This window comes from Equus quagga, chromosome 2, assembly GCF_021613505.1.
Source record: "Equus quagga isolate Etosha38 chromosome 2, UCLA_HA_Equagga_1.0, whole genome shotgun sequence".
Classification (NCBI taxonomy): Eukaryota; Metazoa; Chordata; class Mammalia; order Perissodactyla; family Equidae; genus Equus; species Equus quagga.
In genome coordinates this window covers 124,154,862-124,182,668 of record NC_060268.1, presented here as the reverse complement: position 1 = coordinate 124,182,668, position 27,807 = coordinate 124,154,862, and the positions used below count along the sequence as shown (strand labels likewise).

General features: G+C 37.2%; 1 protein-coding gene across 8 annotated transcripts in view; it reads right to left on the bottom strand.

Annotated features, from left to right (window-relative positions):
- The window catches only part of CFAP70 (cilia and flagella associated protein 70), a 139,512-nt gene that overhangs the window by 40,752 nt on the left and 70,953 nt on the right, over positions 1-27,807 (bottom strand). For 7 of the 8 annotated variants that reach the window (XM_046655209.1, XM_046655213.1, XM_046655207.1 and 4 more), the window contains 5 exons: positions 17,461-17,539; positions 16,956-17,150; positions 15,276-15,407; positions 4,551-4,676; positions 108-241 (listed from right to left, as the gene is read on the bottom strand). In XM_046655209.1, coding sequence (XP_046511165.1) covers positions 108-241; positions 4,551-4,676; positions 15,276-15,407; positions 16,956-17,150; positions 17,461-17,539 — 666 coding nt within the window. The remainder of the gene's footprint in view (positions 1-107; positions 242-4,550; positions 4,677-15,275; positions 15,408-16,955; positions 17,151-17,460; positions 17,540-27,807) is intronic. The other variant, XM_046655210.1, reaches the window with a different exon arrangement.

The window sequence follows — 27,807 nt, the reverse complement described above, 5'->3', positions numbered from 1 at the left end:
ACCAACATGACTAACAACATGGTCCCATGTCACAGTCATGGAATCAAGATAATTTCATATAGAAGATTATCTGCTCCTACTCATTCCTCATCTCCCTTCACCCATACCTGTGGATATGATTCTGGTTGAGGGAAAGGGCTTTCCGAAAACACTCCTGTGCTTTGATGTTGTCCTCGGTTAGGAGGCAGAAAGCACCATAGTCTAGCCAGTGTTCCAGGTTCTGGGGCTCACGGACCAACCTCTACCAAACAAAACATCAAGAGGACCAAGGTTATTGTGACACTATGTCATATTTTTAATGCATATAACATCACACAGTAGGCCACTCCATAAATACCATAAGCTCTATGAAAGCAGAAACTATGACTTCTTTTTTGCTTACCACTGAATTCTGAATACCTAGTACAGTTACCGTTCTGGCTTATAGTACGTGGTCAGTAAATATTTGCTAAAATCTTTTAAAAATTGAATCCTCAAGTCATTGCTTCCTAGTGTCAGTGTTCTGTCACCATAAGCTCTCCAATTACTTGGGAATCAAAAGATTCAGTTTATGGTTCATTTTAAAGATTCATAAATTATCATTTCTGTCATAGTCTTGAGATGGCAAATAAAGTTTACCTACAACACATTTTAAATAAGTATTTCAAAATGAGCAAAAACTACAAAACATCGCTGAAAGAAATTCAAAAAGAAATAAATAAATGGAAATGCATCCACGTTCATGGATTGGAATACTTAATATTGTTAAGATGTCAATACTACCCAAAGCAGTTTACAGGTTCAATGCAGTCTCTATCAAAATCCCAATAATGTTTTTTGCAGAAATAGAAAAACCCATCCTAAGATACATATGGAATCTCAAGGGACCCTGAATAGTGAAAACAATCTTTTAAAAAAAGAACAAAATTGGAGGACTCACACTTCCTGATTTCAAAACTTACAAAGCTACAGTAATCAGTGTGGTACTTGTATAAAAACAGACCAATGGAATAAAATAGAGAGCCCAGAAATAAATGGTCAAATTATTTTTGACAAAGGTGACAAGACCATTCAATAGGGAAAGGACAGTCTTTTCAACAAATGGTGCTAGGAAAACTGGATATCCACATGCGAAAGAATGAAGCTGGACCCTTACCTAACACCATATACAAAAAATAACTCAAAATGGATCAAAGAGCTAAACGTAAGACGTAAAATTCTGAGAAGAAAACATAGGGCAACACCTTCACAACATTAGATATGATACTAAAGGCTCAGGCAACAAAAGAAAACAATAGACAAATTGGACTTCATCAAAATTAAAACTTTTGTACATCAAAGGAAACTATCACAGAGTAAAAAGTAACTCACAGGATAGGAAAAAACATTTGCAGATCATGTAGCTCGCAAGGGCTCAAATCAGAATACATAAAGAACTGCTAAAACTCACTAACAAGAAATCAAACAACCTGACTCAAAAATAGGCAAAGGACTTGAATAGACATTTCTCCAAAGATCTACAAATAGCCAAAAACATAGGAAAAGATGCTCAACGTCACTAATCATCAGGGGATCAAATCACAATAAAATACCACCGCACACCCATTACGATAGCCACCACCAACAAAACAGAAAATAACAATTATTGATGAGGATATGGAGAAACTAGGACTCTTATACACAGTGGGCATGTAAAATGGTGCAGCCACTTTCGAAAACGGTATGGTGGTTCCTCAAAAAATGAAAAGTAGGATTACCACACGATACAACAATCCTACTTCTCTGTAGATACCCACAAGAACTGAAAGCAGAGTTTCAAAGAGATATTTGTACATCCATATTCATAGCAATGTTATTCATAACAGCTAAAAAGTACAAGCAACCCAAGTGCCCACTGAGAGATGAATGGATAAGCAAAATGCGATATATATATACAATGGAATATTATTCAGACTTAAAAAGGAAGGAAATTCTGACATATGCTACAACATGGATTGAAAATTGAGGACATATTCTAAGTGAAATAAGACAGTCACAAAAAGACATAACAATTTATTTATATAGACTGATGTTTTGAACTTATCGTAGTCTAAATGTTCCCCTGTTAATTAATTTAGAATTTGGAACATATTTTCCTCTTGAAAAAATTATAAATGTGAAAAGATGTTCAAACTCACTATTCATTAGAGAACGCAAAACAAAACCACAATGAGATACCACTTAACACCTATTAGAATGGCTGTAAAAAAAAGATGGACCATAACAAGTATTAGTGAGAATATGGAGAAAAATGGAACCCTTATCCGTTGCTCGTGGGAATGTAAAATAGTGCAGCCTTTTGGAAAACAGTTTGGCATCTCCTCAAAAAGTTAAGCATAGAGTTACCATATGACCCAGAAATTCCACTCCTAGATATATACTGAAGAAAAGTGAAAACATATGTTCTTACAAAAATTTACACACTTTATATTTGAATGTTCATAGCAGCATTATTCATAACAGCCAAAAAGTGGAAACCAGTCAAATGCCCATTAACCTAATGAGTGAAAAAACAAAAAGTGGTATATCTGTATAATGGAATGTTACTCAGCCATAAAAAGGAATAAAATACTAATACATGCTACAATGTGAATGACCCTCAAAAATATCATGCTAAGTGAAAGAAGGCAGTTACAAAAGACCACGTATTGTATGATTCCATTTATATGAACTGTCTACAATAGGCAAATCTATATATAGAGAAAGTAAATTAGTGGTTGTGTCAGGCTGGGGTGAAAAGAAATGGAGAATGACTGCTAATGGGCACAGGGTTTCTTTTTGGGGTAATGCAAATGCTCCAAATTAGACTGTGGTATTACTGTGAACCTAAAACCACTCTAAAAAAGTCTATTAAAAATTAGACTGTGGTGACAGTTGCACAACTCTGTAAAGATACTAAATACCACTGTATACTTTAAGTAGGTGAATGTTATGGCAGGTGAATTATATCTCAATAATTAAAAAAACAGAAATAGAAGTTCAGACCATTCTTCATATATGTTTATTCAACCCATCATGCAGTGGTAGGCAGTACTAACAGAACTAAAGAACTTAATTGTCATTCATAACACATGGTAAGGGCTCAGTAAATGTTTGCTGAATATTCTGAATACAAATTTTATGTTATTTTTAAAATTATTTACAATAAAGTTAACATTTTTTTCTTTTGGTATACAGTTCTACGAAGTTTAACACATGTATACCTTCATGTTACCATCACCACAATGAAAATACAGAACAGTTTCGCCACCCCAAAAAACTTCCCCATGTTGTCTTTTTATAGTTTTCTCTTGCCCCATCCATAACCTCTGGCAACCACTGATCTGTTATTCATCATTATAGTTTTGTCAGTTCTAGAATGTCAAATAAACGGAACTGTACAGCATGTAACCTTTTGACACTGGCTTCTTTCACTCAGTATAATGCCTTTGAGATTCATCCAAGTTGTTGTATGTATCAGTAGTTTATTTCTCTTATTGCTGAATATTTCATTGTATAGATAGACAATAGTTTATTCCCCCTTTGAAGAACATTTGAGTTGCTTCTGGTTTGCACAATTATGAATAGAGTTGCTATAAGCATTCATGTACATAAGATTTCATTTCTTTAAGGTAAATACCCAGCAGTAGGTCATACGATAAGTGTATAAGAAACTGCTAAACTATTTTCCAGAGTGGTTGTATCATTGTACATTTCCTCTAGCAAAGTATGACGGTTCCATTTGCATTATACTCTCACCAGCATCTGCTATTGTCAGCATTTTTCATTTCAGTTATTCTAATAAGAGTGCAGTAGTATCTCATTCTGGTTTTAATTTGCAATCTCTATTGGCTAATGATGTTGAACATCTTTTCATGTTTTTATTCATCATACTTATGTGCTCTTTAGTGATGTCTCTTCAAATCCTTTGCCCATGTTAATTTTTTTTTAAGTAGTGAGTTTTGAGAGTTCTTAGTCTGGATACAAATCCTTGTCAGATATACATTTTGCAGATATTTTCTCCTGGTTTTTACCTTTTCTTTTCTTTCTCTTAACAGTGCCTTTCACAAAGCTACATTTTTAATTTTGATGATCTTCCATTTATCAGATTTTTTTTTGATGGATTGTGCTTTGGCATCATGTCTCAGAACTCTTTACCTAATTCCAGGTCATAAATATTTTCTCCTCTGTTTTCTTCTAAAAGTTTCATAGTTTTATGTTTTACATTCAGATCTATGATCCATCTTGAGTTGATTTTTATACAATGTTTGAGGTTTAGGTTGAGGTTCATTTTCTGCACATGGGTGACATATGAAATGTTCAATGCCATTTTTTGAAAACACTACCCTTTTTCCATTGAATTTCTTTTACACCTTTGTGAAAAATATAATGGCCTTATTTGTATGGACCTATTTTTGGACTCTGTTTTATTGATCTATGTGCCTATCATTTCACCAATCAGATTGGATTTTAAACAATCAAAAACCACTATTTATTATACCCATATTGTACAAATAATAGTAACAACAACCACTGGGAAGATGTTTAATTACCTCTTCATAATACACTGCAGCCATTTCAAAGTTCTCATTGACTTCTGCTTCAAATGCAAAGAGTCGAAGCTGTTCACTAGTCGTATAAATGGTTGAAACAGCACCTTGGACATCATCTGGTATGGTCTTGTCAACATCAAGATGTTAGGCAGACAAAATGAAGCAATTATAAGTAGAGAAGTTTTATAAAAATGAACCAGACATGGATTCATGAGGTCTAAAATGATATTGATGTTTCTTACAATCTTGCCAATACAGTAAGAGAGTGAGAGTGAACCAAGAGAGAAATATCAAGAGTGAAAGGGAAGCTCCAATGTATGAATACCAACAGTCGGAACTCATGGAAGTGAGTTAAAATTCCTTAGGGCAGAATTGCTGTCCTCAACTCTCAGGGCAGTTCGAATCCCTAGGCAAGTCGCCTCTAACATCAAACAGCTTCTTTCATTTTCTCTAGTGTACAGGACAAATACCATTTTTCAGGTCCCATGACATGAAAGATGTTGGAAAACACTAGCTAGGGTATTCAAACATCAAGAAAATGGGAGACTAAGGGTAAAGCTTTGGAAGTTACATTTATACTTTTAGTGGGATATATAGACAAGACAGATCCTGCAAGGGAGACATTATAGAAATAGCCAGAAAGGTAGGAAGAAACCCAGAAAAATAATATATCCTATAAACCCAGATAGGAAAGTAGGCCTGGTATAACAAGTAATCTCCTGAGTCAGAGGCCATGACCAAGGAAGACCCCCCAAATTCTTAAATTAGAAGTAAAAATAATGTAAGTGATTTTAACAAGTAGAGTTGCTAAGAGATGTGGAGTAAAGCTAAATTTGAGATGGGCCACAGAAAGCTTCTGACTATTGACTAATGTTTCTGTTCTTTGTCCTTTTTAATTTTGACGATCTTGACCTCTAAATCCCTCCAGCAACACACTTTCATGCCCAAATCAGAAATACTGTACCTCTATAATATCCCACTCCCGGAACCCATGGTTACAAGCTTTCTGCCTTTTGTCACTTAGTCCCCTTAAAACTGTTCTCTGACTTTATTTCCTTCACTTCCAATATGCCTATCATTTCCCAAGTGGATAAGCCTCACAATCAACCACTCATACTACTCTTTCACCAGCATACTCAAGTCTCAAGCATCCTCGTCCTTCTCCTGCACTTATCCTGAAAACTTCTAAATTAAAGCAATCCTACAATCTGAAGTCTGCCAACTGGTCCTAAGGCAAACTGCATATACATAGAGATATCTGAGCTGCCACAGACTCTTCTGGCATTCAGTCCTAGCTGAAGGTCTTTAATACTCTCAGCAATCTCTGTATTTGTCCTTGTTCAACAACATATTCCATAATGTTATGCAGTATCTATATTTTCTTCTCTTTATTCAAGCTTTACATTGAACTTTTATCTCCTTCACTTTCAGTACAGATGTTATTTCTTAGAGGAAATAGAAAACATTAGGGAAGAAATCCCTCAACTTTTGAACCCCACACCTAAATTGTTTATTTCTGTATCCATTGTATCTCCTTACTTTCAGCCTCAGAGGAAGAGGCATTGCATCCTTCTCTGTTTCAAGGCTAAGCAGTCAATCTAAATTCTTGATCCTTTCCCACTTGTACACCCTGGGATTTCCATCAATTATCCCCTTTCCCTGTTTTCAACTTCTCCAGCCTCTTATTCTTGTTCCCAAACCTGTGGACTAAAGTATGCTAAAAGGTTTTTCATCTTAAGAAGAAAATCTATGTAATTTCTAGCTATTACTTTCCCACATCTTCCCTTCATCTTCCAACTTCTTGAATTTATATTCACCTGCTCCCTAATTTTCAATTCATTATAATTTGTATCCATTCCATTAGCCAATGAAATTTCTATGTAAAGGTTATCAATAACATCCTTATTGTCAAATCCAAAGAAAACTTTTCAGATTTTCTTTTTCTTTTTTCCCCCAGTTTTACTGAGACATAATTTATATACATCACTGTATAAGTTTAAGGTGTACAGCATAATGGTTTGACTTACATATATTGTGAAATGATTACCATAAGTTTAGTTAGCATCCATCATCTCATATAGATATAATAAAAAGAGAAAGCAAAAAAAATATTTTTTTCTTCTGAGAAGAACTCTTAGGATTCACTCTCAACAACTTTCATATGTATCATACAGGAGGGTTAACTATAGTTATCAGGCTGTAATTACATCCCTAGTACTTAATTTATCTTGTATCTGGAGATTTGTACCTTTTGACCACCTTTCTCCAATTGCCCATCCCCCCACCCCAGATTTTGTTTTTCTTGAACTCCAAGTAATATTTGACAATGTTGACCACTTTTTCTTCTTAAAATTTTGTTCCCTTAGCTTCTGTGACACCACTTTCTTCTGGCTCTTTTGCCTTTTTAATAATTCACTTGTTTCCTTCATTAATTCTTTTACTCATCCATCCCTTAAATATTGGTGTTTCCTAAGGTTCCACCACCAGCTCACTTCTCTCTCTACTCATGTTTTTCTTGGCAGCTTCATCTATGACCTTAGTTTAACTAACATCTACGTACTCATGGCCCCCCAAATCTCATCTTTAGCTCAGATTTCTCTTTTGAGAAAAACTCCACTAGAGCAAATGTTCAAAACTGAAGTCAACAACACCTGCCTCCCACCAAATTTGCTCATGTCGTATTTCATGTCGAGGTCAATGGTACTACCAGCTACCCAGTTATTGAATTTTAAACTTAAGAATCTTTCACTCCTTTTCCTCCTTACTATTTAATAATCAGTCAATATCACTAGTTTCAATACCTCTAACCCATAATACTGCTATCAGAACGTTTTTTGTAAAATGTAAATCTGATCACACTATTCTTCAGTATAAAATAATTCAATTTATTGCTTCTAACTACCAATAAGGGGAAAAGTCAAAACTTCTTTGCATGGCATACAAGGCCTCCCTCCGCACTCCCAAATTCCATATTAGGAATTGATCTTGACTTCAACTCCTGCTTCTCTGTCCCTCAACCACATCAACCTCTGCTCCTGAACTATATGCAGTTTCTGTATATGTCATATTCTTTCAAGGTTCCTAGCCTTTGTGATGTTCCCTATGACTCAAATGCTCTGAACATCTACCTGGAGAACATTTTTTTAGCCTTCAAGGCCCAACTCAAGTCACAGCTCCTCTGTGAATCCTCCCCTGAAAGGTCTCAGGGTGAAGTTGATCACTTTTTCTTTAATTATCCATTAATCTGCTTTACCACGGACACACCTCTATTACAGCACTTACCTCACTCTACTGCAGTGATTTGTATTTTGTGCCTATCTCCTCAACTAGACAGGGGCTCCTTGGGGACATAGGACAACAATAATTACCATCTCATACTCAAGTCTCAATTGCTTTCCAAATCAAATCATCCAAATCATTTGTGCCCAAAGCAAGATTGTTTCTCTTAATCCTAGGATACTGGGCACTCCTCTCCTACCTCTTCCAGGAGGGCTGAACAAGGTGAAAGAAAAAGCGATGATGGCAGAGAAGAAAAAACAGTGAAGGAAAGAGGAAATAGAATAGAGGCTTTGAGGAGGTATAGCTGGTTAGAGACTACCAAGGGGACAAAGAGACTTTGACTTTATCCTTGTTTTCAAACAAACCACTACTACATACATTAAAAAAAGAGCAAATAGGAATGATGTCAGCATCATGGTACAGTGAGCTCTTCCCATAGTCTCTCCCACCCTAAGATACAAAGACATGCATAAACCAACAGAGGACATTCACGCAACACCATAGACATCTGAGAGAGATCCACACAGCCATACATCTAAAGGTGGGGGTGCTGGACCCCCTGGGAGGCAGTGGAAGGAGGTAAGAGGATCTCCTCTCCCTCCCAAGTGGCAGCAATCTAGGGTGCAGGACATCATGCAGTGGCCAGCACGCAGCACTGAGAGGAGAAGGGGAAAAGGCAGCCCTAGACAAGAACACTTGCACTCTCGGAGTTGCGTCCCAGCCTGTGAGAACTCTCCACAGCAAAGCAAGTAAGCCATCCTGGGGGCATCCACACCAAGCTGAGCAGCCCAGGTGGGCAGACAGTAAGTGCAGAGTTGGGGCACGTGAGATCGCACACACAAAAGAAAGCATCCCTCTCCCCACTCCTGCCTGGTGCACACGCTAAGCCAGTTGGCCAGAGCAGGGGATTCCTGCCAGAGCACCTCTGCATACATGGGTAAGGCAGCAGTGGCCAGCAGGCAAACGCAGACAGGCCCTGTCAGCACAGCTTCTAATGGACAGGCACATCTGCCAGGGGTTGCAGAGGGTTCAGAAAACACAGCTCCCACCCTCTGCCCAGTGGTGGCAGGTGGCATCTGTGACCAAATACTACCACTATGCAAGGGCAAAAGTCCACTCCATCAAATAGTATGAAGTGGTATATTAACACTCCAGACCAGAAGGAAAATGACAAGTACCCAGAAATCAATCCTGAAGTCGCAGAAATTTACTATCTAAATGACAGAGAATTCAAAATAGTTATCATAAAGAGACCCAATGAGTTACAAGAAAACTCGGAAAGACAGTTTAATAACCTCAGGAATAAAATTAATGAACACAGGAAATTCTTCACAAAAGAGAAGGAAACTATAAAAGAAAATCAGAAACGTTGGAGATGAAAAACACAATGAATGAGATAAAGAAAAATCTGGAGTCCTTAAATAACAGAGCTGATATTATGGAGGACAGAATCAGTAATTTAGAGGGCAGAAGTATAGAAAAGCTTCAGATGGAGGAGGAGAGAAAACTAAGACTAAAAAGAAATGAAGAAATTCTCCAAGAAATATCCAGCACCATTAGAAAATGCAGCATAAGGATTATAGGTATTCCAGAGAAGATAGGGAGAAAGGAGCAGAGAGCTTGTTCAAAGAAATAATAGCTGAGAACTTCCCAAACCTGGGGAAGGAACCAGAATTCCAAGTACACAAAGCCACTAGAACTTCTAATTACATCAATGTAAAAAGACCCTCTCCGAGGCATGTATTATTAAAGCTGCCAAAAGTCAATGACAGAAAACATATTAAGGGCAGCAAGGCATAAGAAAACCTACAAAGGAACCCCTATCAGGCTTTAAGTGGATTTCGCAGCAGAAACCTTACAGGCTAGGAGAGAATGGAATGACATATTCAAAATTCTGAAGGACAAAAACTATCCACTGAAAATATCCTTTAGATACAATGGAGAAATAAAAACTTTCCCAGATAAACAAAAGTTGAGGGAGTTCATTGCCACAAGAACAACCCTGCCTCCTACAAGAAAAGATCAAGAAGTCCCTTATGCCTGAAAAAAAGAGAAAGGGTTTACAAAGCCTTGAGCAAAGGAGATCAAAAAACAGACAAAATCAGAAAATTGCAGCTCTCAATCAGAACAGGTTAGCAAACACAATTATAATGTTAAAGATAAAGGGAAGGAAAGCATCAAAAATAACTATGATCACTTTATTTTAATCACAAACTCACAACACAAAATGGAATAAGTTGTGACAACAATAACTTAGAAGAGGAAGAAGAAGGAGAGGGAATCTGCTTAGACTCAGGAAATAAGAGGCTATCAGAAAATGGACTATTTACGAGATCTTTTATACAAACCTCATGCTAACCACTAAAGAAAAATCAGAACAGATACACAAATGATAAAAAATGAGAAAACCATCACAGAGAAACACCAAACTCAACTGGCAATTGTAAATACACAGGACAAGAAACAAAGGAATTACAGAACGACTGGAAAACAAGAGATAAAATGGCAGCATTAAGCCCTCATACATCAATAATCACTCTAAGTGTAAATGGATTAAAGTCTCCAATTGAAAGACACAGGATAGATTAAAAAACAAGACCCAATAATATGCTGCCTCCACAAAACACATCTCAGCTCTAAAGATAAACACAGCTCAGAGTGAAAGGATGGAAGGTGATACTCCAAGATAATGGCAAACAAAAGAAAGCAGGTGTTGGGGTCAGCCCCATGGCTGAGTGGTTAAGTTTGTGCACTCCACTTTGGTGGCCCAGGGTTTTGCTGAGTCGGATCCTGGGTGCAGACATGGTACCGCTCCTCAGCTCATGTTGAGGTGGCGTCCCACATAGCACAACCAGAGGCATTCACAACTAGAATATACAACTATGTACCAGGGGGCTTTGGGGAGAAGAAAAAAAAATTGGCAACAGATGTTAGCACAGGTGCCAATGTTTAAAAAAAAAATAAAGCAGGTGTTGGGGCCAGCCTGGTGGCACAGTGGTTAAGTTCGCACACTCCGCTTTGGTGGCCTTGGGTTTACGGGTTTGGATCCTGGGTGTGGACCTAGCACCACTTGTCAAGCCATGCTGTGGCAGCATCCCACATGAAATATAGGAAGATTGGCATAGATGATAGCTCAGGGCCTATCTTCCTCACCAAAACAAAAAACAAAACGCAAGAAAGCAGGTGTTGCCATACTTATATCAGACAAAGTAGACTTCAAGGTAAAAAAAGCAGTAAGAGACAAAGAGGGCAGTATAAATTGATAAAAGTGACACTTCACCAAGAAGACATAACACTTATAAATATATATGCACCTAACACAGGAGCACCAAAGTACATAAAGCAACTATTAACAGACGTAAAAGGAGAAATTAACAAAAACACAATAACAGTAGGGGACCTCAGCACCCCACTTAAATCAGTGAATAGATCACCCAAACAGAAATTCAACAAGGAAATGGTGGAATTAAATGAAAAACTAGACCAGATGGACTTAGTAGATATATATAGAACGCTCCACCCAAAATCAGCAGAATACACATTCTTCTCAAGTGCGCATGGAACATTCTCAAAGATAGGCCACAAGTTGGGAAACAAGGCAAGCCTCAATACATTTAAGAAGATTGAAATCATATCAAACATCTTTTTTGACCATAATGCTATGAAACTAGAAATCAAGTGCAAGAAAAAAACTAGAAAAGTGATAAACATGTGGAGACTAAACAACATGCTACTGAACAATGAATGGATAAATGGAGAAATCAAAAAGTATCTGGAGACAACTGAAAATGAAAATACACCATACCAAGTCGCGTAAGATGCAGCAAAAGTGGTCCTGAGGGAAATTCACAGCAATACAGGCCCACCTTAACAAACAAGAAAAATCTCAAATAAGTAATCTTAAACTGCACCTAACGGAACTAAAAAAGGAACAAACAAAGCCCAAAGTCAGCAGAAGGAGGGAAATAATAAAAATTAGAGCAGAAAAAAGTGAAATAGAAAGCAAAAAACAAACAAACAAACAAACAAACAACCCAGTAGAAAGGATCAATGAAACTGAGATGGTTCTTTGAGAAGATAAAGAAAACAGAAAAACCCCTTAGCAAGACTCACTAAGAAAAAAAGAGAAAAGGCTCAAATAAATCAAAGTAGAACTGAAAGAGGAGAAATTACAATGGATACCACAGAAATACAAAGGATTACAAGAGAATATATGAAAAACTATATGCCAACAAATGGGACAATTTAAAAGAAATAGATAAATTCTTAGATGCATACAACCTCCCAAAACCGAACCAAGAAGAAATAGAGAATCTGAATAGACCAATCACAAGTAAAGAGATTAAAACAGTAATCAAAAAGCTCCCCAAAATAAAAGTCCAGGACCAAATGGCCTCTCTGGAAAATTCTACCAAACATTCAAAGAAGATTTAATACCTATTCTTCTCAAACCATTCTGAAAAATTGAAGAAGACAGAATGCTTCCTAACTCATTCTACAAGGCCAACATCATCCTGATCCCAAAGCCAACAGACAACGTAAAGAAGGAAAATTACAGGCCAATATCAAAGATGAACATAAATGCAAAAATCCTCAATAAAATATTGGCAAACCAAATACGGCAATACATTAAAAGGATCATATACCATGATAAAGTGGGATTTATACCAGGACACAGGGATGGTTCAACATCCGCAAATCAATCAATGTGGTACACCACATTAACAAAATGAGGAGTAAAAATCACATGATCATCTCAATAGATGCAGGGAAAGCATTTGACAAGATCCAACATCCAGTTATGATAAAAACTCTAAATACAATGGGTATAGAAGGAAAGTACCTCAACATAATAAAGGCCATATATGACAAACCCAGAGCCAACATTGTACCCAATGGGGAAAAACTGAAAAACATCCCTCTGAAAACAGGTACAAAACAAGGGTGCCCACTCTCGCCACTTTTATTCGACATAGTACTGGAGGTTTTGGCCAGAGAAATTAGGCAACAAAAATAAATAAAAGATATCCAAATTGGCAAGGAAGTAGTGAAACTGTCACTGTTTGCAGACTGTTTCCATATATAGAAAACACTAAAGAATCCATCGGAAAACTATTAGACATAATCAACAACTATAGTGAAGTTTCATGGTGCAAAATCAACTCAGAAAAATTGGTTGCGTTTCTATACTCTAATAACAAACTAACAGAAGGAGAACTCAAGAATATAATCAGAACTAAAAAATAAAATATCTAGGAATAAATTTAACCAAGGAGGTGAAAGTCCTATACAATGAAAACTGTAAGACATTATTGAAAGAAATCGATGATGACATAAAGAAATGGAATAATAGTCCATGCACATGGACTGGAAGAATAAACATAGTTAAAAATGTCCATATTACCTAAAGCAATCTACAGATTCACTACAATCCCAATTGGAGTCCCAAAGACATTCGTGACAGAAATAGAACAAAGAATCCTAAAATTCATATGGGGCAACAAAAGACCCCAAATAGCAAAAGCAATCCTGAGAAAAAAGAACAAAGCTGGAGGCATCACAATACATGACTTCAAAATATACTACAAAGCTATAGTAATCAAAACAGCATGGTACTGGTACCAGAACAGACATACAGATCAATGGAACAGAATTGAAAGCCCAGAAATAAAACCACACATCTACGTAAAGTTAATCTTCAACAAAGGAGCCAAGAACATACAGTGGAGAAAGGAAAGTCTCTTCAATAAATGGTGTTGGGAAAACTGGACAGCCACATGCAAAAGAATGAAAGTAGACCATTATCTTTCACCATACACAAAAATTAACTCAAAACGGATTAAAGACTTGAAGGTAGGATGTGAAACCATAAAACTCCTAGAAGAAAATATAGGCAGTGCACTCTTTGACATCAGTTTTAGAAGCATCTTTCAAATACTCTGTTTACTCAAAGAAGGGAAACAAAAGAAAAAATACACAAGTGGGACTTCATCAGACTAAAGAGCTTGTGCAAAGCAAAGGAAACCAGCAACAAAACGAAAAGACAACCCACCAACTGGGAGAAGATATTTGCAAATCATACATCTGGTAAGGGGTTAATCTCTCAAATATATAAAGAACTCATACAACTCAGCAACAAAAAAATAAACCACCTGATTGAAAAACGGGCAGAGGACATGAACAGACATTTTTCCGAAGAATATATGCAGATGGTCAATAGGCCCATGTAAGAACGTTCAACATCACTAATCGTTAGGGAAATGCAAATCAAAACTACAAGGAGATATCAATTTACACCCATTAGAGTGGGTATAATTATGAAGACAAAAAATAACAAACATTGGAGAGGATGTGGAGAAAGTGGAACCCTCATACACTGCTGGTGGGAGTGCAAACTCGTGCAGCCACTATGGAAAACAGTATGGAGATTTCCTAAAAAATTAAAAATAGAAATACCAGATGACCCAGCTATCCCACTACTGGATACTTATCCAAAGAACTTGAAATCAAAAATTCAAAGAGAATTATGCACCCCTATGTTCATTGTAGCATTCTTCACAATACCCAAGATGTGGGAGCACCCCAAGTGCCCATCAACTGATGAATGGATAAAGAAGAGGTGGTATATATGCACACACACATACAATGGAATACCACTTAGCCATAAAAAAAGACAAAATCGTCCCATTTGCAATAGCACGGATGGACCTTGAGGGTATTATGTTAAGCGAAATAAGCCAGACAGAGAAAGACAAACACTGCATGATTTCACTCACATGTGGAAGATAAACAAACACATGGACAGAGACAAGAGATTAGTGGTTACCAGAGGGGAAGGAGTTTGGGGGCAGGCATAAGGGATAAAGGGCTACATATATATATAGCGACTGACAAATAATAATGTACAACTGAAATTTCACAAGGTATAAACTATCATGACCTCAATAAAATAATTTCTAAAAATGAACAAATAAAGGCAAGATGCAAGCTGTGCAAATATAGATATAAACAGACATGTGGAAGGAAAGCAGACCACCAGTCAAGTAGAAAAGGCACGTCTGAAGTGTCATTCTCATTCAGGTATAATATCTGAAAACTCATAGTTTTTCATTTGAATAAAAAATTGAGAATTGCACGCATTCACAGAATAAACAGAATAATTTTTGTTTCACAATTTACATAGTCGATTTTATCTATTTTTTTATCCATCACATTTATGACAGTTATGAAATTTATTTTTCTAGGAAGTTGAAAGAGCACACCCGCTTGTTCTCAAAATTAGTCTTATAATTTAGGCAGTTTCTTATTCATCTTTGTGTTTTCCATGTCCAGCAGAAAGCAGACACCTCAATAAATGTTCGTAGAATTAAGGAAGAAAGGAAGCAAGGAAGGAATCATTCAGAGGAAACCCTGATGCCCTGATGCTCTTGGTTCTTGAGCACCTACCTGGTTCAAGGCCACATGCATCTGATCCACCAAGAACACATAGAGCTCGCTGATAAATGTCTGCAGCTCCTCCTGGCTTTCAAATGATGTTGTCTTCAAGTACTTCTCTCTCACAATCTTTACCACAGCATGCTGCAAGAGACACAGGTCACCCATCTGATAACAGTCCAGCACCACGCTAACAGCACAGGCCTCCCTTGAGCTTCTGGTCTAAGGCTCAGCAGCACTTCAGAAGGTGACTGATTTCTCCCTTGGTAACTGCTAGACTATCACCTCTCTGATTTTTCCTCCAAACAACATGCTCTACGTGACTTCTTTTCTTGACGTCACCATCATCACTAACATGGTCAATGCAGGACTCAAACTGTGTGAAGAGAGCCATAAAGCCAAAGAAAAGCTTTGTATTAAGTTTATGTAGTATATCTCTCATGGTGACCACATGATTCAAGGGAGAAAGGGAGAAAGACCTGCTGTGAGAGTCTGGAGAATGGAATTCTGGTTGTAACCCTGCCACTGTACAACCTCATAAATTATTTTACACTTGGCACCTTGGTTTCCTCATTTGTTAAACAGATATGTACTTTGGTATTACTATCTTATTTCAGAAAATGACTGAGAAGCTAAAGAGAAATAACAGGTGGTGAAGCTTAAAATGCTATACAAATAACATATTTCTGTAGCCAGGACAGTTTCTTCTTTTTTTCCCCTCAGCTAACATTATTTCCAGGTTTTGTACTAAGCACTTTCCATGCATTATATTATTTAATTCTCATAATGACTCTATGTGATAATATTAACATTATCCCTCATTATTAGGCAAAGAAATTGAGGCTCAGAGATGTAAAGTCACTTGACCAAGGTCATCAGGCTAGTAGTGATGGAACCAGGAATCAAACTGAGATGTGCCTATGCCGCCTACTGAGAACAGCCTCTTGCCTCCACGAGCAATAGTTGTTTTTCACCTTATTATTTCCATACGCTTTCTTTGTATCTGTTTAGTACAGTACAAGGCACAAAGTAAGTGTGCAGAGAGAGGTGACAGGCAATGCAGTAGTTAAGAACGTGAGTTCTGGAGTCAGACTGCCTGAATTTGAGTCCTATCTTTGACCTTTACTAGCTCTGTGACCTTGGGCAAATTACTTAACCGACTAACTGTATTTCTCCATCTATAAAATTGGGAGTACCTACCTCATAGAGTAGTTGTGAGGATTAAATTAGCAAAATATAAAGCATTTAAAAATTTGGTTTACAGCAAAAAATAAATGTTAACCATTATTATTTGGGAAATCATTATTAAGTAAGTGTTTCTCAAATGATAGTGATTCTATGAACTAGGGAAATGTTTGTTAATGGGAAACAGATATTTAGTCATGGAATCAGTACCAGTTACAGAGCTTCTGCCTGGTAAAGCAACATGAAATCCGGCCCCAAATCTGGCCTAGCCTCAAGTAAAGACTTAGTTTGTTAAAAGCTCACACTCAGAATAGATACTGAACCATTCTAAGGCTCTGCAGGAGTGGAGCTTCTCTTGACATTCTATCATAGAGAACACAGCTCTTTGCACCAAAAACAAGAAAGGTGGAAGCATAGCTGAGCATAATCGGAGAAAAAAAGTAACTGGGTATGTAGAGAAGATGCTTCATAAAAACCTATGGAATAATTAAATAAATGAATATTTACCTTGAGTTGTTCTTTGAAAGCAAAGTATTTTCCAGAGCAATTAAGTTCATAGCTGAGCTGGCACTTATGTTCCTCCAGGGTTTCACTATCCATATCACTCCCTAGTTTGGCCACCTGTTTTCCAAACATCCTGTGATACTCTTCCAGAATGGCTCTAGAAATGTTTTTGATCTGCATGTGGTAGTCACTCACGGCCTAGGAAAATACAAAATGTTTGGTAAAGAGGCCTTAAGGAGGTTAAGATACAGAACGCAAGTCTGAAACTAGATTGGGTTTTACATTCAACAATACTTTAGGTATAAACTGCCCTTTTCTTTTCAGCTCAGAGACTACCAACAAAAGATTAAACACTATACTATTCACTGTACCCCACTAGTCACAACCAGAACCAGGAAGGAAAATATGTGAAGCTACAATTTCTCACCCCTTCTGGAAAACATACTGAAGAGTCCCTGCCTTATTTTCAAATGAGTGCACTCAACACCTTATAATATTAAAGTTTCACCTTGGCTTTGGCACTTGCCTTCTGAGCTCCTCCTGTCCGACGGGTAAGAGGTGGCCTTGGAGGAATCATTTCCTTGACCCTGTATCAGAAAAACAACAAGAACAAGTTTATTATCTGCAGATTTATGTTCTCTTATTTCCCACCTCCAAAGAGACTGGGGGGTAGATCTAAGTTCTGCACTCCCATTACACTTGAGCACTGTGCTATTCTCTCATGTAAAAGCCTAGATGTGAACCCCAGAACAGTATATGTCTATGGAGCAGGTAGGAAGGAAGCCAGGAAGCAGCTACTCAGAGAGTAGCTAAGTTGTACTTTTGGCTAATTTGAGCCCTGGCTTTACCCTTACACATTTTTAAAAACCATTGTTATGCACAAGAGGCTGCTTGACTCGGGAGCTAGAAAGAAATGGGGGCTATGATTTTAGGTGCACTCAGTAGAGTCTATGAAAGCACAAAGTTTTGGAAATCTAAATGGTAAAGGGAAGTGAAGGCTTTTCTTTCTTTGCCATCTATGATAAGAAGTGTAATCTTGGCAATAATTTATAAGACTGAATTAAATTATGATAATTATATCAGACTTTACGGTGAGTAAGAAAATACATTTTGTCACTGTCAAACTACTTATGCAAAAACTGTACCTTCTATTTTCAGGAGACTTTACAAGGTCCTAGAGGAAATTAAGTTATAGCTCTTTCTCCTTATAGCGTCAGATTACTATTGAAATACATTGGACTACCTTGAAGTTTACAATCAAATTCACAAATTCAACTTTTCTTCTATAGGTCCTATGTAATTGTATACTTCAGCTCATAATTTCTAATTTTAATTTTATGCATTTTAATAGGAATATATCCTTATCATTCAAAACTTGAGGTATAAAACAACATATAATAAACAGTCTCCTTCCAACCTTGTTGTCCAGAACCCAATTTCCTCTGGAAAGACAATGTTATTTATTCATTCATTCAAAATATATACTGAGTGCTTACTATCCATCAGGCACTTTTCCAGGTCCTGAGGATAGAGCATTAAACAAAATAGACAGAAATTCTTGGCCTCACAGAGCTTACATTCTAGTGGGGAAACAAGAATAATAAACAAGATAAATAATTAAGATAAATATGTTAGAGGGAATGGAGAGGAGGCGGAGCAAAAGGCAGGGTAAGCAGAACCGGGACTCTCTCCCCTCCAAACTACAAAAAAGGACTGAAAAAAAAGAAAAAACAACCTGAATTTCAGCTAATGAACCTAATGCCAGGACTCAGAGACCTACAGTATCAAAAGACAGAAGACGGAGCGCCTACTGCCTGCCTCGGAGGAGCTGGAACGGGGTAGGAGAGAACATCCCTCCATCCCCTAGAAACCAGGATCGAAGTGTGGGTCCAGGAAGGAGAAGGGGAGGGGCCGCATGACCAGGGGACCGTCTAGGACTCCTGCCGCTGGTTCAGTGGAAACCCGCTGACGGGGAGAGCTTCCGTGCGCGGGGACCCCATAAACGCAGGGCCCCGGGACACCAGAGAACAGAACTGATCGAATCCAGATCGGTGCGCGAGAGAAACCGCCCCCACCCCCGCCCTGGCAAAGTGCACTGGGCACCGACATCTTGCCGGAAGGCGGAGAGATCAGAACACGCGGCTCTCGACTCCCATCTAGTGGCGACAGGCTGTAACTGCAACTGAATTCTACCACCATGTGAAAAAACTGCTCCTCTACCATCCAGCAATTTATAAAAGCCCCAGACCAGAAGGAAAACAATAAAAACATAGAATTAAGTCCTGAGGACTTGGAATTAGGTAAACTAAATGAAAATGAGTTCAGAACAGCTATAATAAAAAAACTCAATGAGGTAGAGAGAAAGATAGACAAGCCAAGTTCTGGAGTTACTTCACAAAAGAGATTGAAATTACAAGGAAGAATCAAACAGAATTACTAGAGATGAAAAACACAATGGACCAGATAAAACAGAATACAGATTCCGTGAATGCCCGGGTAGATTCCATAGAAGAGCAAATTAGCATAATCGAAGATAGACAGGCTGAATGGCTCGAGACAGAGGAAGAAAGAGAACTAAGGATTAAAAGGAATGAGGAAAGTATTAGAGAGATAGCAGATTCAAGGAGGAGAAAGAATTTAAGGATCGCAAGAATTCCCGAGAACGTAGAAAAGGAAAATGGAGCAGAAAGTGTGCTTAATGGAATTATAGAACAGAACTTCCCAAATCTAGGGATTGAGGGAGAAATGTGTGTAGAGGAAGCTTTCAGATCTCCTAGATTTGTCAATGTAAAAAGACCTACTGCAAGGCATATAGTAGTACAAACGGCAAAAAGGAATGACAAAGAAAGAATACTCAGGGCCGCAAGACAAAAGAGAATTACCTACAAAGGAGCCCCTATCAGACTTTCAGCGGATCTCTCTGCAGAAACCTTACAAGCTAGGAGAGAATGGAGTGACATATTCAAAGCTTTAAAAGATAAAAATCTTCAGCCAAGAATACTCTATCCAGCAAGAATATCCTTCAGATATGAGGGAGAAATTAAATCTTTTCCAGACAAACAAAAGTTAAGGGAATTTGTAACCAAAAGTCCTCCACTACAAGAAATCCTCAAGAAAGCTCTCATACCTGAAAAAAGGGAGAACGGGGTCACAAACCACAGAGTAGGGAGACAGATAAATAGAACCAGAATAGGATAGCAAATATTCAACTATAGCATTAGGGTAAAGGTAAGGAATCTACCAAAGCAAGGAGGATCTTATCACTCTAACTACAAACTCATAACACAAGTTGGAACAAGAAGTGAAAATAATAATTTAGGAGGGGAAGAGCAAAGGGACTAAATTAGTCTAGACCAAGTAAGTAAGAGACCACCAGAGAATAAACTATATTATACATGAGATTCTAAATACAAACTTCAGGGTAGACACTAAACTAAACAACAGAACAGAGCCACAAAACATAAATAAGCAAAAATCTAAGAAACCCAGCATAAGAAATTGCAGTATCGAATGGGTAGGATAAAGCACACAGGAAGAGAAAAGCAGGAAAGCCAGATAATGAGCAATAGATTGACAGCTTTAAGTCCACATGCATCAATAATCACTCTCAATGTAAATGGATTAAACTCTCCAATAAAAAGACACAGAGTGGCAAAATGGATTAAAGAACAAGATGCAACAATTAGTTGCCTCCAGGAAACACACCTCAGCCCCAAGGACAAAGACAGGCTCAGAGTGAATGGGTGGAGGACAATACTTCAAGCTAATAGCAAGGAAAAAAAAGAAGGTGTTGCAATTCTTATATCAGACAAAGTGGATTTCAAAATAAGACAGGTAAAGAGAGACACACAGGGACAATATATAATGATCAAAGGGACACTTCATCAAGAAGAAATAACGCTTATAAATATCTATGCACCCAACATAGGAGCTCCAAGGATCATAAAGCAACTATTAACAGACCTAAAGGAAGATGTTAAAAACAACACAATAATAGTAGGGAACCTCAACACCCCACTCACATCAATGGACAGATCATCCAGACAGAAAATCAACAAAGAAACAGTGGAGCTAAATGAAAAACTAAAACAATTAGACTTAATAGACATATATAGATCACTTCATCCTAAAAAAGCAGAATACACATCCTTCTCAAGTGCACATGGAACATTCTCAAGGATAGACCATGTGTTGTGAAACACGGCAAGCCTCTACAAATTTAAAAAAAATTGAAATAATAACAAGCATCTTCTCTGATCATAATGCTATAAGGCTAGAAATTAATTACAAGAAAAAAGCTGAGAAAGGCACAAAGATGTGGAGACTAAACAATACTGAACAAGCAATGGATCATTGAAGAAATTAAAGAAGAAATCAAAAAATACCTGGAAACTAATGAAAATGATAACATGCCATACCAACTCATATGGGATACAGCAAAAGCTGTATTAAGAGGAAAATTCAACGCAATACAGGCACACCTTAACAAACAAGAAAAATCCCAAATAAGCAGTCTTAAACTACACCTAACTGAACTAGAGAAAGAAGAACAAATAAAGCCCAAAGTCAGCAGAAGGAGAGAAATAATAAAAATCAGAGCAGAAAAAAATACTATTGAAATGAAAAAGGTGGTAGAAACAATCTATGAAACAAAGAGCTGGTTCTTTGAGAAGATAAATAAAATTGACAAACCCCTAGCCAGACTTACAAAGAAAAAAAGGGAGAAGGCTCAAATAAACAAAATCAGAAATGAAAGAGGAGAAATAACAAGAGACTCTGCAGAAATACAATGGATTATAAGAGAATACTGTGAAAAACTCTATGCTAACAGAATGGATAACCTAGAGGAAATGGATAAATTCTTGGACTCCTACAATCTCCCAAAGCTCACTCAAGAAGAAGCAGACAATTTGAACAGACCAATCACAAGGAAAGAGACTGAAACAGCAATCAAAAACATCCCAAAGAATAAAACCCCAGGACCAGATGGCTTCCCTGGGGAATTCTACCAAACTTTCAGAGAGGATTTAATACCTATCCTTTGCAAGCTATTCCAAAAAATTAGGGAGGATGGAACACTTCCTAACACATTCTGTGAGGCCAACATCACGCTGATACCAAAGCCAGACAAGGACACCACGAAAAAAGAGAACTACAGGCCAATATCACTGATGAACATAGATGCAAAAATTCTAAACAAAATTTTGGCCACCAGAATTCAGCAATTCATCAAAAGGATCATACATTATGATCAAGTGGGATTCATACCAGGGACACAAGGATGGTTCAACATCCGCAAATCAATCAACGTGATACACCACGTCAACAAACTGAGGAATAAAAACCACATGATCATCTCATAGATGCAGAGAAAGCATTTGACAAGATCCAACAGCCATTTATGATAAAAACTCTGAACAAAATGGGCATAGAAGTGAACTACCTCAACATAATAAAGGCCATATATGACAAACCCACAGCCAACATCATACTCAATGGGCAAAAATTGAGTGCCATCCCCCTGAAAACAGGAACGAGGCAAGGATGCCCACTATCACCAGTCTTATTTAACATAGCACTGGAGGTCCTGGCCAGAGCAATCAGGTAAGATAAAGGAATAAAAGGGATCCAAATAGGGAGGGAAGAAGTGAAACTCTCACTGTTTGCAGACGACATGATCTTATATGTAGAAAACCCCAAAGAATCCATTGGAAAACTCTTAGAAGTAATCAACAACTATAGTATAGTTGCAGAGTATAAAATCAATTTGCATAAATCAGTAGCATTTCTATATTCTAACAACGAACTAACAGAAAAAGAACTCAAGAACACAATACCATTCACAATCGCAACAAAAAGAAGAAAATACCTCGGGATGAATTTAACTAAGGAAGTGAAGGACCTATACAATGAAAATTACAAGGCCTTTCTGAGAGAAGTGGATGATAACATAAGGAGATGGAAAGACATTCCATGTACATGGATTGGAAGAATAAACATAGTTAAAATGTCCATTCTACCTAAAGCAATCTACAGATTCAACGCCCTCCCAATCAGAATCCCAATGACATTCTTTACAGAATTAGAACAAAGAATCCTAAAATTTATATGGGGCAACAAAAGACCCCGAATTGCTAAAGCAATCCTGAGAAAAAAGAACACAACAGGAGGCATCACAATCCCTGACTTCAAAACTTACTACAAAGCTAAAGTAATCAAAACAGCATGGTACTGGTACAAAAACAGGTGCACAGATCAATGGAACAAAATTGAAAGCCCAGAAATAAAACCACACATCTCTGGACAGCTTATCTTCGACAAAGGAGCTGAGTGCAAACAATGGAGAAAAGAAAGTCTTTTCAACAAATGGTGCTGGGAAAACTGGAAAGCCATATGTAAAAGAATGAAAATTGACCATTCTTTTTCACCATTCACCAAAATAAACTCAAAATGGATCAAAGACCTAAAGGTGAGACCTGAAACCATAAGGCTTCTAGAAGAAAACGTAGGCAGTACACTCTTTGACATCAGTATTAAAAGGACATTTTCGGACACCATGTCTTCTCAGAGAAGGGAAACAATAGAAAGAATAAACAAATGGGACTTCATCAGACTAAAGAGCTTCTTCAAGGCAAATGAAAACAGGGTTGAAACACAAAAACAACCCACTAACTGGGAAAAAATATTTGCAAGTCATATATCTGACAAAGGCTTAATATCCATAATATATAAAGAACTCTCACAACTCAACAACAAAAAAATCAAACAACCCAATCAAAAAATGGGCTGGAGACATGAACAGACATTTCTCCAAAGAAGATATACTGATGGCCAATAGGCACATGAAAAGATGCTCATCATCCCTGATCATCAGGGAAATGCAAATCAAAACTACACTAAGAAATCACCTTATACCCATTAGAACGACAAAAATATCTAAATCTAATAGTAACAAATGTTGGAGAGGTTGTGGAGAGAATGGAACCCTCATACACTGCTGGTGGGAATGCAAACTAGTGCAGCCACTATGGAAAACAGTATGGAGATTCCTCAAAAAATTAAAAATAGAACTACCATACAATCCATCCATTCCACTACTGTGTATCTATCCAAAGAGCTTGAAGTCAGCAATTCCGAAAGTCCTATGCACCCCAATGTTCATTGCAGCATTATTTACAATAGCCAAGACATGGAAGCAACCTAAGTGCCCATCAACAGATGAATGGATAAAGAAGTTGTGGTATATATATACAATGGAATACTACTCAGCTGCAAAACAGAACAAAATCATCCCATTTGCAACAACATGGATGGACCTTGAGGGAATTATGTTAAATGAAATAAGCCAGTTAGAGAAGCATAATCTCTGTATGACTCCACTCATATGAGGAATTTAAAAATGTGGACAAAGAGAACAGATTAGTGGCTACCAGGGGAAAGGTGGGGTGGGGGGTGGGCACAAAGGGTGAAATGGTGCACCTACAACACGAATGACAAACATTAATGTACAACTGAAATTTCACAAGATTGTAACCTATCATTAACTCAATTAAAAAAATAAAAAGATAAATATGTTAGTGATATATACCATGGAGAAAAATAATACAGGAAGGCAGATAGACTATGCTGGGGGCTGGAGGTGGTGGACTGGGAGAGCATATTTCACCAAGGAAAGCCTCCCTGAGATGATAACATTTGAGTAAAGACCTGAGGGAGGTGAGGAAGCAAGTCATGTAGATATCTGGGATAAGGAAATAACAGGCAAAAGGAACAGCAAGCATAAAGGCCTTGCTGCAAGAGTGTGCCTGGCATGTGTGCAGAACAGCAGGGAGGCCAGTTTGGCTGGACTGAAAAAGTGAGAGCAAAGTACATGCAGAATATATAAGGACAAAGTCCTTGTAAGGACTTTGACTTTTACTCAGAGTATGATGGGGAGTCACTGGTAGTTTCTGAGCAGAGGAGTTACATGAGTTGACTTCCATTTCAATACAACCATTATAGAATGCTGTATTAAGAATAAACTGCCCAAATATTCATCAACTGAAGAATAGGAAAACAAAATATGGTATATCCATGTGATGAAATATTATTCAACAATAAAGAAATGAAGTACTGATACATGCTACAGTATGGATGAACCTTGACAACATTATCTTAAATGAAAGAAGCCAGTCACAAAGACCACATATTTTTATGATTCCATTTATATGAAATGTCCAGAGTTGGCCAATCTATACAGACAAAAAGTAGATAAGCCCTTGCCTAGGGCTGGGGGATTGGCATAAGGGTTGGGAGGAAGTGTAAAGTGACTGCTAACGTACATGTTTCTATTAGGGGTAACAAAAATGTTACAAAGCTGACTGTGGTGATGGCTGTGCAACTCTGTGAGTATACTAAAAGCCATTGGATTGTATACTTTAAACGGGTGAACTGAATGGTATGTGAATTATATCTCAATAAAGCTGTTATTTTAGAAAAAAATAATAAACTGAAGGGTGGAATAGTAGATGCAGGGACACCAGGTGAGAGATTACTATGGCCCTGAGCAGAAAGTTTATGAAAATTAGATATACAAATCCAGAGTTCAGGAGACAGGTCCAGGCTTGATATATAAATTTGGGAGCGATCAGCATATAGATGGTATTTAGAGCCACGAGACTGGATGGAAACCAAGGGAGTGAGTGTAGATTGAAAAGAAGTCCAGGGACTGAGCTCTGAGGGACTCCACTGTTTAGAGGATGGAAAGATAAAGAAGGCCAGAGAGAGAGGAAAAAAACCAGGAGAGTATAGTGTCCTGAAAGCCAGGTAAAGAAAGTGCTTCAAGAAGGATTGAGTAGTTAAATGCTGATGACAGGTCACGATGACCCTGAGAGCAGACCATTGGATTTAACAATGTGGTGGTCATTAACAGCCTTGCTGAGAATATTACCCAGAGACAAGTTATTGGAAGTGAATTACTAGGTTCAAAGATGCATGCATTTGTATTTTAATAGCTACTACCAAATTGCCCTCCACAGGAGTTGTACCACCAATTTATGCTCTCACTAGCTCGTATGAAAGGACCTGTTTCTAAATATTCTTATCAACAACATAATGAGTTATCAAGCCTTTTTGATCTTCTGCAATTAAAAAAAAACAAGGTATTTCAGAGTAGTTTTAATTTGCATTTCTTTTATTATGAAAGTAATTGCGCTTCTTTTCATGTTTAAGAATGAATTAAATTTATATATATTATTATACATTGACATAGATTCAGCAGTTTGGTATACACATGCCTCAGCCAGAGACCAAAGGCAAATAATCTCTTATGAATATTGGGTCCTATTTTCTATCACTAACTAGTCATTCTAATCGGCCTTTGCACTATATATTGTCACTATATATATTTATATCTTCATATTTACACTATATATTGGAGGAGAAATCTGCCTTCTACCTCCTTACAGCCAAAGAAAAAACTTACAGCTAATAACTATTTCTCACTAAAAAAGTCTAAGAATATTTAAAAGTTGATATAGCATAATTTAAAAAGTACTATATATAGTCAAGCTAAATTGATAAAAAGTCAGAGATAAAAACAATGATTAAAAAAAGAGCTCAGTGATGGAGAACAGATCGGTGGTTGCTAGACGTATGGGTGTGGAGTGGGTAAAATGGGTGAAGAGTGTCAAATGGTACAAACTTTCAGTTATAAAATAAATAAGTCATGAGGATACAATATACAGCATGGTGACTATAGATAATAATACTGTACTATATACTTGAAAGTTGCTAAGGTATAGATCTTAAAAGTTCTTATCACACGAAAAACAAAATTTTTGTAACAATGTATGGTAACTATGTTAATTAGACTTATTATGGTGATAATTTTACAATGCATATGAATATCAAATCATTATGTTGTACACCTGAAACTAATATGTTATATGTAAATTATACTTCAATAAAAAATTGCTTCTGCATTTCCTATAAAACTTTCATTAACAATGCTATTATTCTGTCACTCAGTATTCCCTATGTGAGAGCTCAAAAGAGAAATTTGTTTTAGAATTTAATGCCAAGAAAAAAAATCTGTTCTCTCTTGGGTCTAGTGTGCATCCTCCTCTATGATTAGAATTGCATAACTTACAGGGATTCCCTTTTTGTTAGACAACTCAGATTTGATGATTATTCCTGCCAGCTCTATTTAACAGTTTCTTCCTTTTTGTTTCCATGGCTTGAGTTCTTAACTTTCTATTTCTAGATTATCAACCTTATTTTATATATATCATTTATGGTAAATAGTCTCAGGTTATTTCTGGAAAGGGACTAACTGAAAAGTTTTAAAAAGTTTAAGAACTCTCTGGTATAAAAGATGAATGTGCCACTACAAGCAGGTAATTCTCAAAAGGAGACTTCCAAATGACTAATGAATATGTGAAAAAAAATGTTTAATCTCACTAAAACATTTGTAATGTGGATTAAAGTTAAAATTAGAAACTTTCTTTTCCTGTCAAAATAGCAAAAATAAAAAACTATTGTGTTGGTGAATGTATGAAGAAACAGCAGTCTCATATATTGCTTGTGGAACTGCAAACCTTTTGGAAGGCAATTTGGGGATATTTATCAAAAGCCTTAAAAATATCTGTAATAAATAGTCTTCAACATGGAAGCTTTTATTTCCTTTCATCCTTCATTGAGCATGGTGCAAGTCACATCAAGAGGTGAGGTCTAGACATCAGCAAAATGGCAGAGTAGAGAACTCCATACTCCTATCCCTCCACAGAAACATTGAAAAACCAACCAGAAACTGTCAGAACCAACTTTGTCAGAACTCTGGAAGACAGGTAAAGGTTTACAGCAACCAAGTGAATAC